The following is a 20,406-nucleotide window of genomic DNA, read 5'->3' as shown; positions in this document are numbered from 1 at the left end:
CTTGTATGCACATATGTACATACATATGTTCATTTTGGTTCTTCAAGTTTATTGCGTGAATCGTATGATAATAAATATAATACATTTTCTTAGTTCGAAAAGAAACGAGATTTCAATATTGATGACTTTCAATATTTAGTTTTCTGTGACATCTTGAGATTTCTCTAAAAGTAATTAGCTAGGTCTACAAATTTCGGTTTGACAGCTGATGAGTGTGAGAAATTTTCCACACTACTAAAAAAGTTAGGGACCAGACAGACAGAGATGAATATACAGACCCTTCGCCAAGGACAGAGTTCCTCGTGTCCTTTTGTCCTGCATTCTTATCAATCCTGAATACACAAGGTATTGTACATGGATATACCCTACACCTATACATACAGTCGGCACCCTGAGGGAAGGTCACCTTCCCGATCGCAGGTCAGTTACTTACCTTTCTCTTCCGCCTCGCCTCTTCCTTCTTCCCCTTTTCACGCTCTTCTTTTGGTTTTTCTGTGCCCTGTTCCATGGGCAACGGTAATTGCCAGCACATTGCTCTCACGTGGTTGTGAGTGTGCGTGTCGCTTTCGTGTGTGCGGGTGTCTATCTCACTTTTCTCTTGTACAGTGCTCCCTCGGTACACTGTCTGAACCCCAAATACAAAAATATCACATAAATATTTATCCTCTAATATTTAATAGATATTTGTAAAATAACCAAATTCTAAATTCTAAAAGTTCCCATCAAAATAAATTAAGCTTAACTCATTATTGAATATTATAGCGACTAAAATTTATGGTAATACATGATTTGCAAGGACTTTGTCTATCAACCTATTCAAAATCTAATTTCACAACATAAGGACTTTTATCTTAAAATTAGTTGAGCTCACAAAAAGCGGCATTAACAGGGTTTTGAAAATGTTACAGGAGTTTTGACTTCGAAAGCTGAAAGTACTCATCAACAGGACTTTAATAGTTTTTCATTTTGCGTTTTAGCATACAATAAATTTAAGGAGTGAATCCGATTATGTTATAAACTTATTAGAAACAATGTTATTCTCAAAATCTTGATAGTTTTCGAGAAACATTTTAGAATTTCAAATCAAAATTGCGTTTACATTTTCTGAGTTGGATTGTGTTATGGTTTCATAGTTATAGTTTCAGTGTACATAAAGTTCAGATTCCCATTGGTAGCAAAGAATTTATTGAACTAGATTGTTACCCAAGAAATAGAGCGTTTACTTTTTAGACAGACCACTGTACTTAGCCTGCTGACTTTGCTGTGCGCCTGTTCGAAATTTAAGTTTGACGGTTTTATGGCTCTCATTAATTTTTGTTTACGGTCAAACAAATGTAATAAAAAGAAAGTAATTTTTCTTGCCGCCCCCTTGTCCTCCCTTTTGGCATATTTTGTGTTGGCTGCCAGTGGCAATCGGCGTCATAAAAACTTCAGGCCGTATAAATCGGGTTTACAGTTTTGGGTCTTGGGCTGCCGTTTTTTTCTTTTTTGGGGAGTTTCTTGCTTTCGTTTCTGGCTTGCTGTTAACGAAATATGCACAGCACGAACCACTTCGAACCACTAGGTTCTTGATATAATCCTGCTCCAAGGAGTGCAACCAGTCGTTTAGGTAGCTCAGCAAGGGGTGGATAATTCGCTCAGGGGTCACGGGGCGACGTTTACGCAAAAGGACGAGGTGAGAGAAGGACATCTGCCAGTCGTCTGTGCAATCAGCTGAGCGCAAAAACCAAGATTAGTTTCGAAAACCCCTGTTGGCAACGAATCTTTATTATCCTCAAGATAAGAAACTGATTACCAAAGTACTCGGAAATGTGTAAACAGTAGGATAAATAATACTAGAAATTAATATTCTCAAAGAGCAGTTGGATACGGCTTGGAAAAATTTTAAATTTATTTAAAGTTACCACAACTCAGAAATTTTTGGCATCCGTAAGATATAGTGGTCCGAATAAGTTTTCAAACATTTTCTACGAACATATAAATTATTACGGTACCCAGCTTTTAAACTGAACTAATAATATTAATAGCAAGGGAGTTAACTTCGGGAATTTGGTATACCCGTGCAGTTAAAAGAAGTTCTGAAAACCCCTGTTGGCAACGAATCTTTATTATCCTCAAGATAAGAACCTGATTGCCAAAGTACTCGGAAATGTGTAAACAGTAGGATAAATAATATTAGAAATTAATATTCTGAAAGAGCAGTTGGATTAGGCTTGGAAAATTTTTAAATATATTTCAAGTTAACACCACTCAGAACCTTTCGGCATCCTTAAGATATAGTAGTCCGAAAAAGTTTTCAAACATGCTTATACGAACATATAAATTATGACGGTACACAGCTTTTAAATTTAACCAATAATATTGATAACAAGGGAGTTAATTTCGGGTATTTGGTATACCCGTGCAGTTAAAAGAAATGAAAATGTAAGTAATGAAACTATTAAGTCGCTTTATGCCGACCAGGAATAGTATAGGTACTTTATGAGGTCAAAAACGTCTTCTTCACTGAGTTGCAGCTTCTGAATGAAATCATAATACCCTCTGAAAGGGTACAAAAAGCTTGTAAGAGTAACGTGTCTATATAATCTCACATGATGATGATCAAGGTCTTTAATGCCTGACCAAAATTTGACTACTTAAAGTGGTTCACAAAGATAAGCTAAAGGACAGCACAATCAAAATCGAAACATACAATTAAGTGATTTATATTTTGAATCTATCAGCACTAATTAATTTAAAATATCTTATTCCCAGCGAAGAAGAAACATTTTGCTTTTTAGAGTATAATTTAGTATCGTTTTTAATTCATCATCGTTTTACAATCATCCTCAGACATTATTTCGACTATTCTCGATTACAATATTTCAAATATTGATTACACATTATAGGTAGAAGAACAACGGGGGATTATCTATCGTTTAGGAGGTTGGAGGAACCGCACGGATATTTCGCTGAAATTCGAAACTGGATCCGGCTAGGAAACGCCGTCTAGTCCGCCACCTGCGCCTGCTCTCTCTCTCCCAAGATTTTGCGGCATGATGGCGCAGGACAACGGCATAGAAGCGGTCCTGGCGGGATAAGTAGGAAAACATGAATGTGCAAAGGAGTTTTCTCTTGTTTGTTTTATAATTTCTGTTTATCTTAAGCTTTAGGTTGTTATTTTTTCTTGTTGATGGCGCGCAAAGATGGCAGCATTATTCGAACCATCTATGATGTTAATTGCACGCGACTGCTCTACTCTTCTTCGTTCTGCTGATGCTTAACCCTGGAAGGTGGACATGAACTTGGCAACAACGTCCTTCAGCTTGGCATCGGACGCCTCAGAGATGGCACCATCCTTGGCAATGGTGTCGAGCAGAGCCTGCTCGGAGGTCTTGATGTGCTGCAAGAACTCCTTCTCGAACTTGGTGATCTTGGCGGGATCCATCTTGTCCAGATGACCGCGCACACCGCAGTAGATGACAGCGACCTGGGAGATTTGGTTGAGCATTAGAGAGGTTGGTTTCTAAACGGGAATCCCGTCATTAGGACACCCCTTCCTTACGTACCTGATCCTCAATGGCCATGGGCACGTACTGACCCTGCTTAAGCAGCTCAGTAAGGCGCACACCACGGTTCAGCAGCTGCTGGGTGGCGGCATCCAGATCGGAACCGAACTGGGCGAAGGCAGCGACCTCACGGTACTGGGCCAACTCCAGCTTCATGGAACCGGCGACCTGCTTCATGGCCTTGGTCTGGGCAGCGGAACCCACACGGGACACGGACAGACCGACGTTGATGGCAGGGCGGATACCCTTGTAGAACAACTCAGTCTCCAAGAAGATCTGTCCATCGGTAATCGAGATGACGTTGGTTGGAATGTAGGCGGACACATCACCAGCCTGGGTCTCGATCACGGGCAGGGCAGTCAGGGAGCCACCTCCCATGGCAGGGGACATCTTGGCGGCACGCTCAAGCAGACGCGAATGCAGGTAGAACACATCGCCGGGGTAGGCCTCACGACCTGGGGGACGACGCAGCAGCAGGGACATCTGACGGTAGGCCACAGCCTGCTTGGACAAATCGTCGTAGATGATCAGGGCGTGCTTGCCCTTGTCGCGGAAGTACTCGCCCATGGCGCATCCGGAGTAGGGAGCCAAGTACTGCAGGGGAGCAGCGTCGGAGGCGGTGGCAGACACAATCACGGAGTAGCCCATGGCGCCGGAGTCGGTCAGACGCTTCACAATCTGGGCGACGGTGGAACGCTTCTGGCCGATGGCGACGTAGATGCAGAACAGCTTCTTCGACTCATCCTGGGCATCGTTGAAGCGCTTCTGGTTGATGATGGTATCGATGGCCAGAGCGGTCTTACTGCAGATTAAATAAAAGTTTGTGTGGTTAAAAGGGGTGAAAAAATAGTAAGTAGTAGTTTTTTCGCAATTGTTTCTACAATTTTAAAAATTGTTTATAAGTGCGAATTGAATTTATATTTGGGAACCTTATCTTCAAGTTACTATCTTGCTTTAGAATGCGAAAACAATTTGTATATCGACTTAGTATTCTAATAGCCAAATAATATATTGAACTCCTTTAGAAACTACTGTAATCCATTTAAGTCAAAAATACAACTAGTTTTGAGAATATAAACAAATTTGTTTATATTTTTTAATATGTTAAGATATCAAAATTTGTAAGAAATTCAAGAAAAACTGATTTTACTTTCGGTTTAAGGTTATTCCGTTTAAATCTTATATAAACCTTACACGTTAAAGATTAAGATTGCATTTCTTTCAGACGAAGTTATATACTCTGAACTGGGCAGATCGTGTTTCGTCAACAGTAAATTGAATTTATTTTAAACTATGTTGCATCTTTTGCAAATGAGGACCTTAATTGAACTGTTTGAAGCGGCAGACCTAAGGACCACACGTGAGTTTGATTTTGTTTTATTTATAATTTAGGACGCTAAATGGGGTCTTGAAATTATCGTTATAGAATCCCTATCATCTTACCCGGTCTGACGATCGCCAATGATCAGCTCACGCTGTCCACGGCCGATGGGCACCAGAGAGTCGACGGCCTTGATACCAGTCTGCATGGGCTCCCTCACGGACACACGGGGGATGATGCCGGGGGCCTTGATTCCCACACGGAAACGGTCCTTGGTGTTGATGGCACCCTTACCGTCGATGGCATTTCCCAGGGCATCGACGACGCGACCCAGCAGCTCATCACCGACGGGCACATCCACGATGGCACCGGTACGCTTGACGATATCGCCCTGCTTGATCAGCTTGTCGTTACCGAAGACCACCACGCCGACGTTGTCGGGCTCCAAGTTGAGGGCCATGCCCTTCAGGCCGGAGGAGAATTCCACCATCTCATCGGCCTGGATGTTGTTCAGACCGTACACACGGGCGATACCATCACCGATGCTCAGCACACGGCCGGTCTCCTCCAGGTCAGCCTTGGGGGCGACGCCCAGGATGCGCTCCTCCAGGATGTTGGAGATCTCAGCGCTGCGCTGGGTGCTGGCCACATGGAACTTGCGGGCAGCAAGACTGGCGGCGGGATAGGCGGTTTTGCAGGCGACCTGTAAGAGAAGAGGGTAATCTGTATTAGATTATGCGAGATTATGTAAGGTGTGGGTGCTTGGCCGTTGAATAATCACAGGGTAGCAACATTCTAACGAGCCTCTCTCCAGCACTTCATAGATCCTAAATAGGTGGTAAACCTATTGCAGGGTATCCGGCTGTCGGTATTCCCCCACTTTGCATTCTATTCCACCTTCACCACTTGCTTGACAGCCGCACCTAACCTCAAAATTTGTGTGCACCGCATCAGCCCCTACATCACAATTATGTAATCTGACCACAAAAACAATAACTATTTAAAGTTTTTCACACACTATTCTTTGCCAATTAGCCCATAACTTTTATTTTCTTAAGGGAATTCTTGGTCCGCACTGATTATGTAACCCTGACTGACAACCAAAAAATTTCAGCGGTCGCATTATAATTTGCCGCATTGCGTAACAACAAATTCTTGGTCAAAAGGCAGGAGAACCCGGTTTAAATACTTCCTAAGGGTCCGGAAAGTCCTTATCCGTTGGCTGTTTAAACTCCGGAACTCACGATGCACTTATTTTTTCGCTAAATACCCCATCGATTCGGTTATGTATGACATCGTTTTAGCCAACTTTTTTCGCCCGTATTATTTCTTGGAATTGGGGGGTAATACCTGGGTGGCAGCCTTGGGCAGGTTTCGGGCGACCGAGGACGCCAGGCGAGCGGAAATAATCGACATTTTGTATGCTTTTTAACTTTTCGCCGCAGAAGTAATTGTACAATTCCTACACCAACTCCTCTCCACACTCGTAGTACTTTTCACAAGATGGTTGCTGGCCTGACGTTCGGTGTGGCAGTGCTGGGAAACGCCGAAAGTCGTGGTGAAGTGCGCGTGGCGGTCACACTGGTACATTAGGGTGGGTCAACTTTGGCTGATTGGTATAGTCAACCATGCTTTTTCTAATAGAATGGGTAATTGAATTGCTGACAATTGAATTTATATGAAGCAGCTGATAATCAGCCGACCAAAATTGCACTAGTAGGAAAGGCAACTGTTTATTATTATGTGAATTTTTAACTGAAGCGTTTTCGGAATGCCTAAATGATATATTTTTCCAACATAAACTTCAATTTCTAAGAGCTTGTTGGAAGTTTCAACACAACAACCACATCCTAATTCTCGAAAAACCACTAAACGTTTCAACAAAAATTATTACCTCATAAATTCACCCTGAAAGGACCTAAATATTTAAGTTTTTTGTGAAAGCTAGCCTCTAATTTGTGAACACTGGTGTTGGAAAATGCAAACCGTCAAGGTATTGTGGCCGTTGAGCGATGCAGCCACACTAGCGCCGTTCGATTCTGATTGTGGTCACCCTTAGCGATGGCAGCTTATGCGATATTTCTTATATACTGTTTACATAATTCACACAAGTCAGTTATAAATTTTACTATATTTAACTAGTTCTTTTATAATATAGTGACCTTTGGGAATGAAGCGATGGTAGATGATGTTATGTTCTACTCAACTAGTAGTCTTAATTAATAAGCAACTGATTGGGGATATCCTTGCATAAATGTTTTAAGAATGATCTCCTGCACATCATTGAATATCTGAACATTCCACCTAAATGTTTAACGGTTTTACATATTTGTAGCTAAAATACCTTTCCAAAAATATTATCCTTGAAAAAGGTGTTTTTACAGCTCTATCTTGATTCATGTTGAAGTTTTTTTTAACTGGATTATTCTCCTTGCTCAGTTATTAAAAGATAATAAGCGAGTCTCACAGTAAGAAGCTTCTAAGAGTGTGCAAGGCACTCAGGTTTGCGATGGTATACTGATATCGTAAAACATTTTGTTTCAAAAAAGCCACAAGAAATTCAAAAAACTTGGACAATTACAACTTAAGTTCAAAAAAAATAACTACACTAATTAATAACTTAATATTTTGGTAGCAAATATTTTTCAGAACTAATTTATAGTGATGCCAAAAGTATGCTATGTTTTAATATTAAGTCAGATGTACGAAAGATTTTAAAGATTGAAATTGTTATTTTAAATGCATACTTTCAGGGATGAATAGATTTGAAGATGTAAGGATTTTAGTGTCTTGCTTTAATTTTTGCGAATTTCTGTCGAAAGTGTTTTGCGGAATGCTTTCAAAATATGGCACCTCTGGATGGCCGAGTTATTAAAACGGTCTGTTCATTTTGGAGACTTTCGAGCATTTCATTGTTGCGCCGCCTCGCTCTCGCTGGGCAGGGAGCCATGGAGAGTGGGATGGATTCCTCGTGTGGAAGGATGGGCGGCAGGGGGCTGGAAAGCGCCTGAACGAGAGCTTAAACGCAGAGAGAGAAAGCGGACAAAGAGAGAGCGGCGAGAAAGTCTACACGCCGACGAGAGAGGAAGAGGAAGCAGAGGAAGCTGTGCGCGCGAGCGAACGAAAGCAAAAAGGACCTTTTTTTTTTAGTAATAAAGCGTGAAAGCATCCAGCCGCTCGCTCACGCAGCTTCACTTCGTCGCTTCAGTCTGAGCTTGTGCGGTCCTGTGAACACAACGCGGCGGTATAACGGTATTACGGTACAGCGGTTTGAAACGGTACATAACGGTACAGCGGGTGAAAGCTGGGCGCTAGGTGCCCAATGTAGGAGAAAATTGCATGTGCCATTAATGTGAATTTGTGCGAGGATTAGCCCGCTGGACTTTCACCTCCTCCAGCCAGCCGGCCAGCTGCCTTTTGCGGGTCGATTACAAATCTCTGATTTTCTGGCCACGTGTTATCCGGTTTAAACTTCTTTTTATTTTAATTTTTGGAAATCAACATTTGTTATGCAAATTATCACCAACAACAAAAACTTGAGCACCCAGCATCCAATCTCCAAAAAAACTTAAAAAAAACGAAGAAAACTCTGAAACTGGAAGCGCTTTTTGGCAATTCTTGTGGGTTTTTTTTTATATTTGGTTGCTGCTCCTGCTGCTGCACACAGACAATGACACAAATTTGTCATCACACACAGACAAGCGCACGCACTGAGAGCGTAGAACAAAGGCAACGGGAAAAAGATAAATAAGCTAGGGAGCGGGGAGTGCGAGTGGGAGAGGAAGAGGAAGAAGAAGCAGGGGAGTGAAGAGTAGTACTCCGTCTCACTCGGGTACTTGACTGAACATTAAACTCTCTAGTTTTTTGCCAAGATGGAGATTTTGGACCGTTATCCTTGCCGGCAGCCGCATATCGTCGGCATCTACATCCGCCTCCTACCCATTCAGCTCTAAAATCCGCATTCGCATCCGACATCCGCCATCCGCCATTCGCAATTTTTGACAGCTGTCAGCGTGAGCGTACGTGTGTGTGCGTGTGTGCTGGCACAGTTATTTCCACTTGGCGGCAAGGTCAGCGCGACATGCAAATTGAAAAGCGCCGCACGGGCAAAAACAAAGGCCAAAGGATGCCCAGCAACAACAACGGGAGAAAGCACAACAACAACGACATCATCTATGGTAGAAAAGAGAAAAACAAAAACAACAGCAACAACATCAACTAACGAAAATGTTTGAGAAATATGTCGCCACATATGTGCGCGCGTGTGAGCAAGTGAAATTAAAATTCCCGCATGCCTAATGAATTCGCCCGCTCGTTCGCCATCCCTCTCCCACGACCGTTATGCGTGTGTGTGTACCAGTGTGTGTGCGTGTGTGTCGCTGACTTCGGAATGACAACAAAAACAACAACACTAGCAGCTACAACTAAAACAATGGCTTGCTAAGCTGTCTTAGAAAAAAGTATAAAACGGAGAGCCAAAGAGATAGAGAGTGAGAGAACGAAAGAGAGAGAGAGAGAGAGAGAGGTGGAGAAAGAACGAAAGCAAAAGTGAAACTTGCAGCGAAGAAAGGTGAGTGAAAAGCAGCTAGACCCCAAAAAGTATGCTACAAATTTTAATATCCAGTGGATAGTTGTTAAATTAGGATATCAATCTTTATCTTTAAAATTGTACTATAAGTAATAACAACAGCTTAAAACGGAAATACCATTTGTATAATTTTATTTCAAAAGGTTGTAAGGGTTAAAATCAAATTTCTTCATTTTATACTTTGTAAAAACCCAAATGTTTTTATTTATAGAAAAGAATCTCTATTTTATATCTTCCTTGAATTATCATTGATTTTAACTACATTGTATATATTTATCTATATAAAATTCCATATCAATTCCCACTTAATTAATTAACTTTTTTTGGTATTCCTAATATTTAATTGAGGATTTTGGCAATTACATAACTTTGAGAAAAACCCAATTCAGATAATTGTGGTTGCACATCCACCCCACCTTTTATCTGCCATCAACTGCTTTCCCATTCATCAAAACCAAAAGTTGCAAGTGCAAACCCACAAACAACACACACATATACACAATTATGCAAATTTAGCCAAATCAAATTGCAATTGCGGCTGCAACACAAACACGCTTGCGAACTTTAATAATTTGAATAAATGGAAAATGTTGAAGCTTATCTAAAGGATGGATTAGTCCATACACTATCTGGATTTTAGTAAACTAATGTTGCCAAAGAGCTAAGCGAAATCTTGTTGACAGAGATGAAAAACATTTTAAAAAGATATTTTAATACTATTTACAAATGTGGTACAAATAAAAACATTTTATTTTCCGAACTTATACAACTTAAATTGAATGTTTGATAAGCATTATATAAGCACACAAAAATAAAACATTAAGCAAACATAAAATTTTCGATTTATGTTTGGAACCCCTCTCTCTTTAGTTTGATATACTTTGATGCAAAGTTGATGACCACCTTTGTTGGTATTTTTTTTTTTTTTTGCTGGTTCACGACCTAAACTTTATCGATTACAAGTTATGGTCTTATGGTTTTCAACCTCAGTGAGTATACAATATATGGGAATAAAGTCATTACCATCTGGGGTCGAGGGTCTCCCCAAAAGGAAAACCAATTAAAATTATTTGTGGCGTCAAAGGCAAATGGCAAAGAATGCGGCGATGCGAAATGGAAACGAAGCGAAATGGTAGAGAAATGAAATGAAATGGAGAGATGTGAATGGGCCCTCAGCTTCCTCGTAAATAATGCGGGCATTAGAAAGGACTCTCGTAGCCCTTCCCCCCCCCACCACCCACCATTCGAGTCTCGAGACCCGCCCACCCATCTAACCATCCAGCCAGTTTTGCGAGCCAACTTCTTGTTGGTCCATTGCAGCGGGGCATAAAAATGTTAATTTATGTTCGCTGCGCCTCACAGTTTGCATACTTTTCCTCAGTTTTTTTTTGGTTTTTAATGCCAGTGGTTCTGGTGCTCATTTTCGTTTTGGGTGAAATTTTCGTTGAACACATAAAAAAGATTTCTGTGCCTCCATACTTTTTTTCCCCTTGTTTTTAATTTTTTGTTTGCTGTTTTCGACAGATAAACTGTTTTTGTGCTGTTGCCACTGGGTGCTTTGAATGAAACGTGACTGTGTCCCGAAATATGCGAAACAGTTGCCGAGTTGCCCCGAGTTTTTCACATTCCGCCTCATTCGAATCGAGTTGAGTTCCAGAGCTTTAGAGATGGATTTTAAGCTGCAGCACAATTAACAAGCCGGCATTAGTGTGGAAAAAAGGATTCCGCCGATTTCATCCGATTCTCGGGGGCAAGATTGCAAGGCATGCGTGCGTGAACATTTAATTAAAGCGACTTATTAAGTATGTAAATTTCCGCAAATGATTAATTTGCATATTTATGAGACTAAAATGAGCAGGATAGGGTGTGTCAGACAACTAAAGCACCACAACAGAACGGAACAGAACAGAAGACGTCGGCAACTGTCAATAATAATCAGGCAGGAACGTGAAGGGGATGTCAAGATGGTATGATGGTATGATGGTAAGATGGTATAATAATGGTAGGGGGGGGGGTGGTAAAAAACAACGACGGCTGTAATAACAATTTGAAATTGAAATTATGAATTTAACATGACAGCAAACGATGCGCACAAGTTTTATGGCTTTTAACTGCAGCTTAAGGAGTTTACTTACGCTGGCTAATTATGCGTAAGACGAAACGCGACAAACGTCAAGAAAAGCTGGGTTTCCGAGGGAATTCTCTTAGGAGTTTGCTTGGTAATGCTGCTGAAATTCAGGCAACAGCTGCTCCAGTTACACAGTATTACTTTTACAACTCTATCCTTAAAGAAAATTGAGTTTATTTTACAATATCCTGGTAACTGGCCACTTAATCGAGCTACAGTTTCGCAATTAGGGAGCTGAATGTGAATTTGGTCAATTTTTGTCTAAACAAAGTTCTGAAATAGTATCAATCATTTCAGGGGACAGTTTTAGTTTCTCACCCATGGTTTTTTTTTTTCTATTTTGCCCGCAACCTCTCCTGTGGCCACTAATTAATCATAAAGCACTCGCGACGCACTTGCGCTGCCCTCCGCGTCGTATTCCAATCAAGTGCATTTCTTCGTTTTCACCTGGGACTCTGTACGTGTACACAAAGAACAAATTTCAGCAAAAACTTACAATCTTTGGGATTCTAAATTGGCAAACTAAGTAAAAAATGATAATATTTAATATAATAATAAGGGCAATATAAACAAAAAACCTTGAGGTTAAATATAACACCCATATCTGACCTTAACACACGATATATTCTTCTATATCGCTTCATTTAACCGCAGAGTTAGTTAATTTTCGTTCCTGTGAAATATAACACTTCGGATATCTTAATTTCCTTATCAAAACAAAAAATCCTTGAGGTTAAATATACCATTCAGATTTGAGCTTAATTATTCTACATTGATCTATGTTATCAATAGAAATGTGATTTATTAGTAAGCTCAGACCCCTTTTCAATAACAAATGTTATGTGATTAACAAATTTTTAAAGCCTTATACTTTGTAAACCACATCTATGGAGCTCTGCCATTCTATAAACACTGAATTTTCCTGCAAAACTAGATTTTTCCCAGTGGAGGAGTGTGCTACGACGTGCTCCAATTAGCGTGGATGGCCACGATGGAGCCTCCCGCCATCTCACCCGTCAGCCACTGAAAAGCAGATTCGCAACGCCCTGGACCTTTCACCCGATTTCTCCATGTCTGGACCAAAAATTGCGAACTCGTGGATACTTCGCACACTTACACACACTCGCGCACCTGAAAGCGTGGCCGCTTTTCATGTCAATCAATGGCAATAGCGAAAAACAGCAACAACTGGCTCTTTTTGATGCTCCTGTTGGCCACTAATTCTTATTGGACGTCACACTCGACAGCATTTCACATTTTGCTACAGCAGTTCCTCCTCCATTTTCGCACTTTAAGCCTCTTACACAACCTTTCACTTCGCTGTCTGTGTGTGTGTGTGTGTGTGAGGGGCTGCCTAATTAAAATTCTCCCTACCTCACTTTCCGGTTCCTCTCCCCATTGTCGACCTCGTCATCATTCTGCGATTCTGTAAAAGTCAACAATTTTTAATTTGCCAAACAAACTGTATATAATTAATTAAAGTTTAACGTGGGCGTCACAAATGAAAAAGTAGCCTTATAAGTGCCCGAACCCCTCTTCCCCGTTTACCCCTCTCCCTTAGCAACCCTACCATCTTTCAACAATGTTCCCATTTTGTTGTTACCCGCTTCTGCATTCTCATTTTGTTTTAATATGCAAAGTCAACAACATTCTGTGTCAGCCAAAGGGCAAAATCAACACAGCCATGCTACATATATAGTATATGTACGTATATAGAAGGGGGGGAGGGGGGCTCGACGAACCAGTTGACTGCCCAGTGGCCGCATTAGCCAAAGGAGACGAAACGGGACCCGTGAGGATGGATGTCAACTGGCCAACTGACCAGTCTAATGGACCCGATTGCGTCGGTGTGTGCACTCAGCGAAACATTTGGATCGCCGGTCGGCACAGAATACCATGACATTTTGTCTTTTCTGCTGAGTACACTGTTTGTGTGGCGGCAGAGAACGAGCAGACCCCGCTTAATGGAAAGCTGCCGACCACTGACTTGGATGTATTACTTGTACAATGATCATCTCTGTAGTGTGCGGCTGCATTTGGTAATCTTTATAATGTTTTTTTAACTCACTTACTTAAAATGTTTTTTTACTTACTCTACCAAATTCCACATCTGCATTATATAAAACTTAAATATCCTAACCATAGAACCCTATTTTTCAAGATGGCTTATTTCGAAACACATATGATTCTGAATCTCAACCATTAAAACACTATATTATTGGAATGAAATACTTTTAATGGTTTGGAATCAGTTTTACTTTCACAGACATTGATATTTTGGTTCTGGAAAATATGATACTTTTATCAAAAACCATAAATACAGCATTAAAACAAAAGATACCAGGTGTTAAAGTCAAATTGTACCTACTTCTCGAAAAAAGGATCTTGTATTTGAAATATGTTGTTCTAGATTAAAACATATTTTTATCATTTTTAAGGGCAATCTCGGAAAAGTTTAAAATATTATTTATAAGACTTTAATTTTTTCTCTGTCTTTGTGTCTGTAAAGCGAGTAAAAATATGCGTAAAGGAATGTAAGCAGATGCAATTGGCAAATAATAGTTGCCAGCAGCAACTCTGAAGTTCCGATGAAAACTGGTTTCTCATAAAATGCACACAGGTGCAAAGAGGCATGAAAACATTCCCTTAGCCATCAAACAAATTCTAGGCAATCTTGGTTGTTGCATTGGTTAAGGATTATCACCAAAAATAGTTATGAGGGTTAGATAGTTATGAACATTTTAAAACAGCATCGAATTTGTAGTTTTTATTGCTGGAAATAGTAAATCAATATGGAAATGTACTTTAAAATCCGTCAGATTTGTCTTTTGGGATAACTAATAATTATAAATATGTTTAAGTTAAATTATTAAGGGATCATATAATTTAATTAAAGTTATATGTTTATCATAAAAGCTTAAATTCCTTTTTGTTTAAAGCATTTCATATTAGATACCTTACCATATTGATAACTCAGTACAATAGAAAAGTGGTCCTGAAACATTTATACGACCCCAGGCCAAGACTGTTAATATAAATGAATTTAATTAGTTTCCTCTTCAGTTAACTTATACTTTTGGATCAATGTAAGCTCAATATTAATGGCACTCCACAACTGAGATACTTTCACCACCCAGCGTTGCAATTTGTTAACGCCTTTTGCTGCCCAAGTGATTTGCTTTAACTCAATTGCGTTGAATGGAAAATTGAATTTACCGCAATATTTGCTTAATCTTATATTCATTCAGACGCACTCACACACCCGCAATTGGCGAATGCAATTGCCTATGGGTGTGTGTGTGTGGCCTGTGTGGGTGGTAGTGCGACGGGTGGTTCTGGTGGGTGGCCATAGCATTTGCGGATGCATCTGAGTTGGGGTTCGTGCCATTGACAGTTTTCCGTCAATCAGTTGTCGTTGCCATGATTGTTGTTGTTGTCGATTCCCCAGCGATACACCCACAGATGTGCATATGTATGTGTGTAATCGCATTCAATTGCAGGCCATGCATCTGTATCTGTATCTGTAGCTGTATCTGTATCTTCGACTGCATTATGACAAAGACAATATGTAAATATGCTTTTAATTGGTTTGTAATTATTATTGCTGTGGCTGTTGTTCTGCTGTTGTCGTTTTCCAGCGGTTTGAGGTGTGTCAACCGCCTCGGTTGTTGGTTTAATAATTTGCGCATCAATTGCACTTAGCTTAAATAGATAATAAATCGATTTCTATTTTTGACCATTTCGAGTTTTATCTACGCAAAAAGTGCATGTTTAAGTACACAAAACATAAATATAATAATTATTTCAATGATGATTGTGGTTTATGACACTACATAGCTTGACTCATTCGTTAGAGTAGCGTGATATCAGACTATTTGATTTTAAGTAGGTGCGTACTAGACAACTCTAATGATCAATTAATGGGACCTATTTTAAAAGCCGATAAGCAAATTGTAACAAATTTCAGTATTTTAAAATCTATTGATAATATTCTTTTAGGACCCATAGGGTAATGAACAAAATTGTATCCGGGAAGTGCAATTTTTCTCATTCACCGAAGCTGTATTCAAAATGGAGTAACTATAACTGACTAGAATTATTTGGCTTGTGATAATTATTTTATTTTAATTTTTAATTGCTTCCTTTAAAAAATGGGTACACTTAAAATTAAAATTAAAAGAAATTCTATTACACCAGCTGCATCTGGAAATTTAAGTGTTGCCTCATTCTAAGCTCTAATGATTGAACTGAAAAATATTGCATCATTACATTTAAGGACATGTTTATCCATTTTATAGAAATATGATGGCTGAATAATGAATAAATAAATATTTTCTATTTTTATAACGTTGAATTGTTACAATTTATATTACAGTAACTTAAAACACAAACTCTTTATATTCCAATATTAATCCCTTGATTTTTCTATGTTACTAACGTTCAATTACAAATTATGCCACAAATTCAGTATATTACAATATTAAAATTACCATATTAATCCCTTGAAGAGAACAAATGATGTTTAAATTGAGGCATAAAGTTATACAAAAGCAAAAATGGTTTAAAAATGTATAAACCACATCTGCACTTTTATCGATTTAATTTGAGCGTTAATGAATGGTGCAACAATACCAATCAAGAGGTGTATTTTTTTTCGAATGCTCGTTACGCAGTTTCGGTCATTAATTTCCCTCCACGCGCAAACACATAAATTTGCAATTAAGTGCCGCACAAATGCCAGAAGCTCAGGAAGCAATGAGGAAAGTCGTTGCCTACTTCTGCGGGCACTTATCAGCCTTAGCTTTTGGCTCAGATCGCGATTCGTTTTGCGACATTTGCCATTCAGCATTCAGCAATCTCCTTTTGCCTTTAGCCTCTTGCCATTTGAATTTGTTTTGCGGTCGACGTGAGGCTCGTAAAAAGCAAGAACGCATAAAATGCAAAAAGCAAAAGCTGCGTAACAGCTTCAAACAGAGAAAGGGGGGAGCGGGGGCAAACAAATCAAAACCACGTGCAGTTTGAAAAGTTTGAAAACTCGGAACACAGATGTGGTTCCAGATAGACAAAACTCTGTCTCTCTTTTTTGCTTTCCCTGCTTTCCACTTTTCCACCCGTGTGACGCACCACTTCTTGGGGCTCTGAACTGGTTTCGTTGCCCTCAATGCAATCACAATAAAAACCGCACGCATACGCACAATTTTCATTATAATAAAACTGCGCATAAATATCTAAATGAGCAATAAAAGTGTTTTATGTGCAATGCGACGACGACGGCGATTCTACGACTCTACGACATCGCCATCGACATCTCGACACCGCTGATGATGTGGGAGAAAGGAGCATAAAAGCAGCAGCTGCTGGGTATTCAATGGAAAAGGATACGGTAGATAGGAAAAGGACTCCAACTTTCATACACAATCACACACGCACACACGGCTGTGATTGGCAGATATTTTTCAGATCCAGATATCGAGAGAGAACACAAAACTTGACCTTACTCCAACTTTGACTCTGACACTCTTCACTCGATATGCGTTCTGTAATTTACTACAGATATTTGAATAAGCATTAGGGTGTCCTTGGTGGGCCATATACAGATACAATACTGATAGAGGAACATAAAACCTTATTTTATTGAATATTGGAGTACCTTTAGAATGTTCCTTATTTTAAAGGTAATACAGGTTTTCCTAAATAATTTAACAAGTCGTTAAATGTTTACTTTAGCTTAGTTCAGAGATATTGGTCCACCAAGCATTAGGGTGTCTTTTGTGGCCCATAGACAGTTATAATACAGATAGAGCATCATAAAACCTTATTTTTTTAAATAAGAATTAAATAGAATGTTCCCTATTTTCTAATATTTTCTGTAGTTATTTAACAATTCGTTAGAGGTTTTTCTCAAGCTTATTTTAGAGACATTGGTCCACCCTAAAGAGGTATTAGGGTATATACAGATATAATACAGAAATAACTCTAAAAAACCTTATTTGATTAAATGTTTGAGTATCTATACGGTTTTTATTGTAAAGGTAACAGGTAACCAAACCAAATTTGTACCAAAAATATTTATTTAAGTCATGACATGTTTAGCTAACAGATTTTGGTCCACCCTTACCTACATATTTGCATGAAAATACCGAATATTCGCACAAGTGCCGTAAAGTTTTCAAAAGCAATGACAGCTGGAGCAAACTGACAGGGGCAGCTCGGTTATCGATGGGTATCTGCTGGGGCATTACATATGTCTGAAATATTCAAAAGCCTCTGCGTGTGCGAGGCTGTGTGCGACACTATAATAAAAACAAAATATTAAAATGTCAGAATATGTTTTCTTTTAGCTGATAGAAATAAATATTTTTTGTGATCCGCACACACACACTCGTGCCCAAAACGATAAAACGGCAGTTGAAATGCCAAAAAGCGAATTGACAGGCCAACGATGAAATTGATGCAAACGGGCGTTGCGTTGTGAATTATAAAATAGGTGTGCCGACAGGTATTACTGAAGGTGAACTTTAAAAGCTATTTAAAGGGTTGCCCGCTCCCCTTTCTTAACAACCATTTACTCATTTTCGCTCCATTCCATTTTCATGTCCCATTTTCCTTTTGCACTCCTTAAGATTAATTTATATAAATGTCGTTAAAAGCCATTACGTAGCTCATTCCTTTGTGAATATTTTCCGGTTTGTGTGAGTTATATATATGTATGTATGTACTGCTGCATCGGTTGAAATTTTTGCCAATGCTTAATTTCCCCCAACATGCCAGGCAGTTGATTAATGCATTTTATGGACAGGTGCCTCGGCAGCAGCCTCCAATGAAACAGATTACTTAATGACTGAGCGGCCGACAGGGCGTATACGCAATGTTAATGAAATTTCGCATGTAACTGTGTGCGTGTGTGCTTGGGCTCTGAAAAAAATGTTAATTTGCATTGCAATAAGAAACTTGTAAGCTGCGAAGCAAACTGCACAACAATGCCAACAAATTGAGATGTCAGGGGGCGGCGAAGGATGTGCTATGAAAACAATTTGCTCTTTGAGAGGAAGAAAGGCGGAAGAACCGGTGGACGCACTGCTGCGAGGCGCGCTAAATAACCGAGAAGGAAATGCTGGCCCATGGCAGTCGTCATAGGCAGTGCGACCTGTCAGTTGCAGGCGGCCCGTTGTCGCAGTTGTTGTTGCCCGGCGGCCATGTAAAAATATGGCACACGTTGCGTATACGTCACATACACGTACGAAGAAGAAGAAGAGGGAGCCAGCAAACAAACGTACACGGAGAAAGCTGAAGAAAAAGAGAAATTTCGAAGACTTTACAATATATTTTATATGATATATATATATATATATATTTAAATAAATACCTAAACAAATTGTAGTTCTTGCTTAAATTGCAACTATGTGACTTGATATATTAAGGATTATTATAGCATATCTGTATATAAATCCCCTATATAAATAAATAAATACCTAAGCAAATTGTAGTTCTTGCTTAAATTGCAACTATCTTACTTGATCTATTACGGATTATTATAGCATATTTCTATATAAACACCCTATATAAGTAAATAAATACCTAACCTTGCTTAAATTGCAACTATCTAACTTGATCTATTAAATATTATTATATCATATCTGTACATAAGTGCCTAAAATATGGTTGATTTATAGACTCTTTCTTCTTGAGGTTGTCAAAACTTTTTTAGAGAAATCCCAATAGTTAGGATCATCAGAAAAAACATGTATTAACCAAACCTATACCCTTATATAAGCTTTATAAGTATTTATTCTTGATATATTTCTTAAAGCTTTGTAATTTCAAGCATATAATCCTTATTTTTTTCTGTGTAAGCACAGCAGAGATGTGAAAAATGTTGGCAGCTCCCAGGGAAATTGAGAAACTGACGGGGGAACAAGCCTAGAGAATGAAAATGGAAAACAGCAGCAGCAGCAGCAGAGGAGGAAATGTCGTGAGTGAATGAGTCTGTTTGGGGGAGTGTGTGTGCGTGTGTGTTTAAGTGTGCATGTGTTTGCGTGTTTGTGGGCGGAGTGGGTGGGTTTGGTGAGGTGGGTGTAGATGGGTGTAGGTGGGCCAACGACATGAGCCGTGACGTTAGGCTCATTTATTTATTATTTCCTCAGATTGAAGCACTATCAATAACCAAGTGCAAACAAGGCGAGAAGAAAGAACCGCACACACACAATCCAACCAAATTTGTGTGGGGAGCATCTGGTTAGGAAACGTATTTTGGGGCTTGGTTTTATCAACTTTACAGCCTCTCCGGTTGGCCTTGTTTATAGATCCATTCCCGAAAAATCAGAGAGCATCTGGGGGAGCATAAATTCCGGATACGCACTTTACAACTTGATTGAGTTCCGTTTGCATACGGATCGATATGTTTGGGCCTTATAACATTTATTAATTTCAGCAGGCATAGGTTTGATTTAGATTAAAGATTTCATGTTCTTACCTCAGTTTCTACCCAATAACTAACTTGGCCTTGGCTTTTTTCATTCTAAATATATAAGCAGCAATATATTTACATAATTCTCGTTTACAAGACTGAGATTCCAGCTCCGGATTTCCCCCTTTAAACAGGGTAATTTTCAGCACAACTCTTTTTTGTTATCTCCGTGAACTGTTTGCATAAATCAAAACTCTTTACATTTTCCCCGCCTGCCATTGTGTATACGGTTTCCCATGTGTGCCATTCATTTAGTTGTGCGTTCACTTTTTGTCATATTTTTTTTTTTGGATGGCCGGAATCATGATTTAGTGCCGCCACTAGCTGGGCTTAATGATGTCAATCGGCGCGTGC

At 39.5% G+C, this 20,406-nt stretch overlaps 2 protein-coding genes across 6 annotated transcripts in view; one reads left to right on the top strand and one right to left on the bottom strand.

The window, feature by feature from the left end:
• Positions 1-2,767: 2,767 nt before the first annotated feature.
• On the bottom strand, positions 2,768-6,411 carry blw (ATP synthase subunit alpha blw, mitochondrial). The gene is made up of 4 exons (XM_017074720.4): positions 6,220-6,411; positions 4,992-5,572; positions 3,549-4,350; positions 2,768-3,469 (listed from the first exon to the last, which is right to left on the bottom strand). The coding sequence occupies exons 1-4, from the start codon at positions 6,283-6,285 to the stop codon at positions 3,260-3,262; spliced, it is 1,659 nt and encodes a 552-aa protein (XP_016930209.2). The 5' UTR covers positions 6,286-6,411; the 3' UTR covers positions 2,768-3,259.
• A 1,660-nt stretch (positions 6,412-8,071) lies between these two features.
• Positions 8,072-20,406, top strand: part of LOC108009425 (cyclic nucleotide-gated channel beta-1) — a 70,695-nt gene continuing 58,360 nt past the window's right edge. For 2 of the 5 annotated variants that reach the window (XM_070995227.1, XM_065863657.2), the window contains exon 1: positions 8,073-9,439. The gene's annotated coding sequence lies outside the window, so the exon portion shown is untranslated. Of the gene's footprint in view, positions 9,440-20,406 lie in introns of all 5 variants that reach the window. The other 3 variants (XM_070995229.1, XM_070995228.1, XM_070995226.1) reach the window with 2 other exon arrangements.

This window comes from Drosophila suzukii, chromosome 2R (assembly GCF_043229965.1).
Source record: "Drosophila suzukii chromosome 2R, CBGP_Dsuzu_IsoJpt1.0, whole genome shotgun sequence".
Classification (NCBI taxonomy): Eukaryota; Metazoa; Arthropoda; class Insecta; order Diptera; family Drosophilidae; genus Drosophila; species Drosophila suzukii.
The sequence above is the reverse complement of the archived record's forward strand: the minus strand, read 5'-3'. Positions and strand labels throughout refer to the sequence as shown.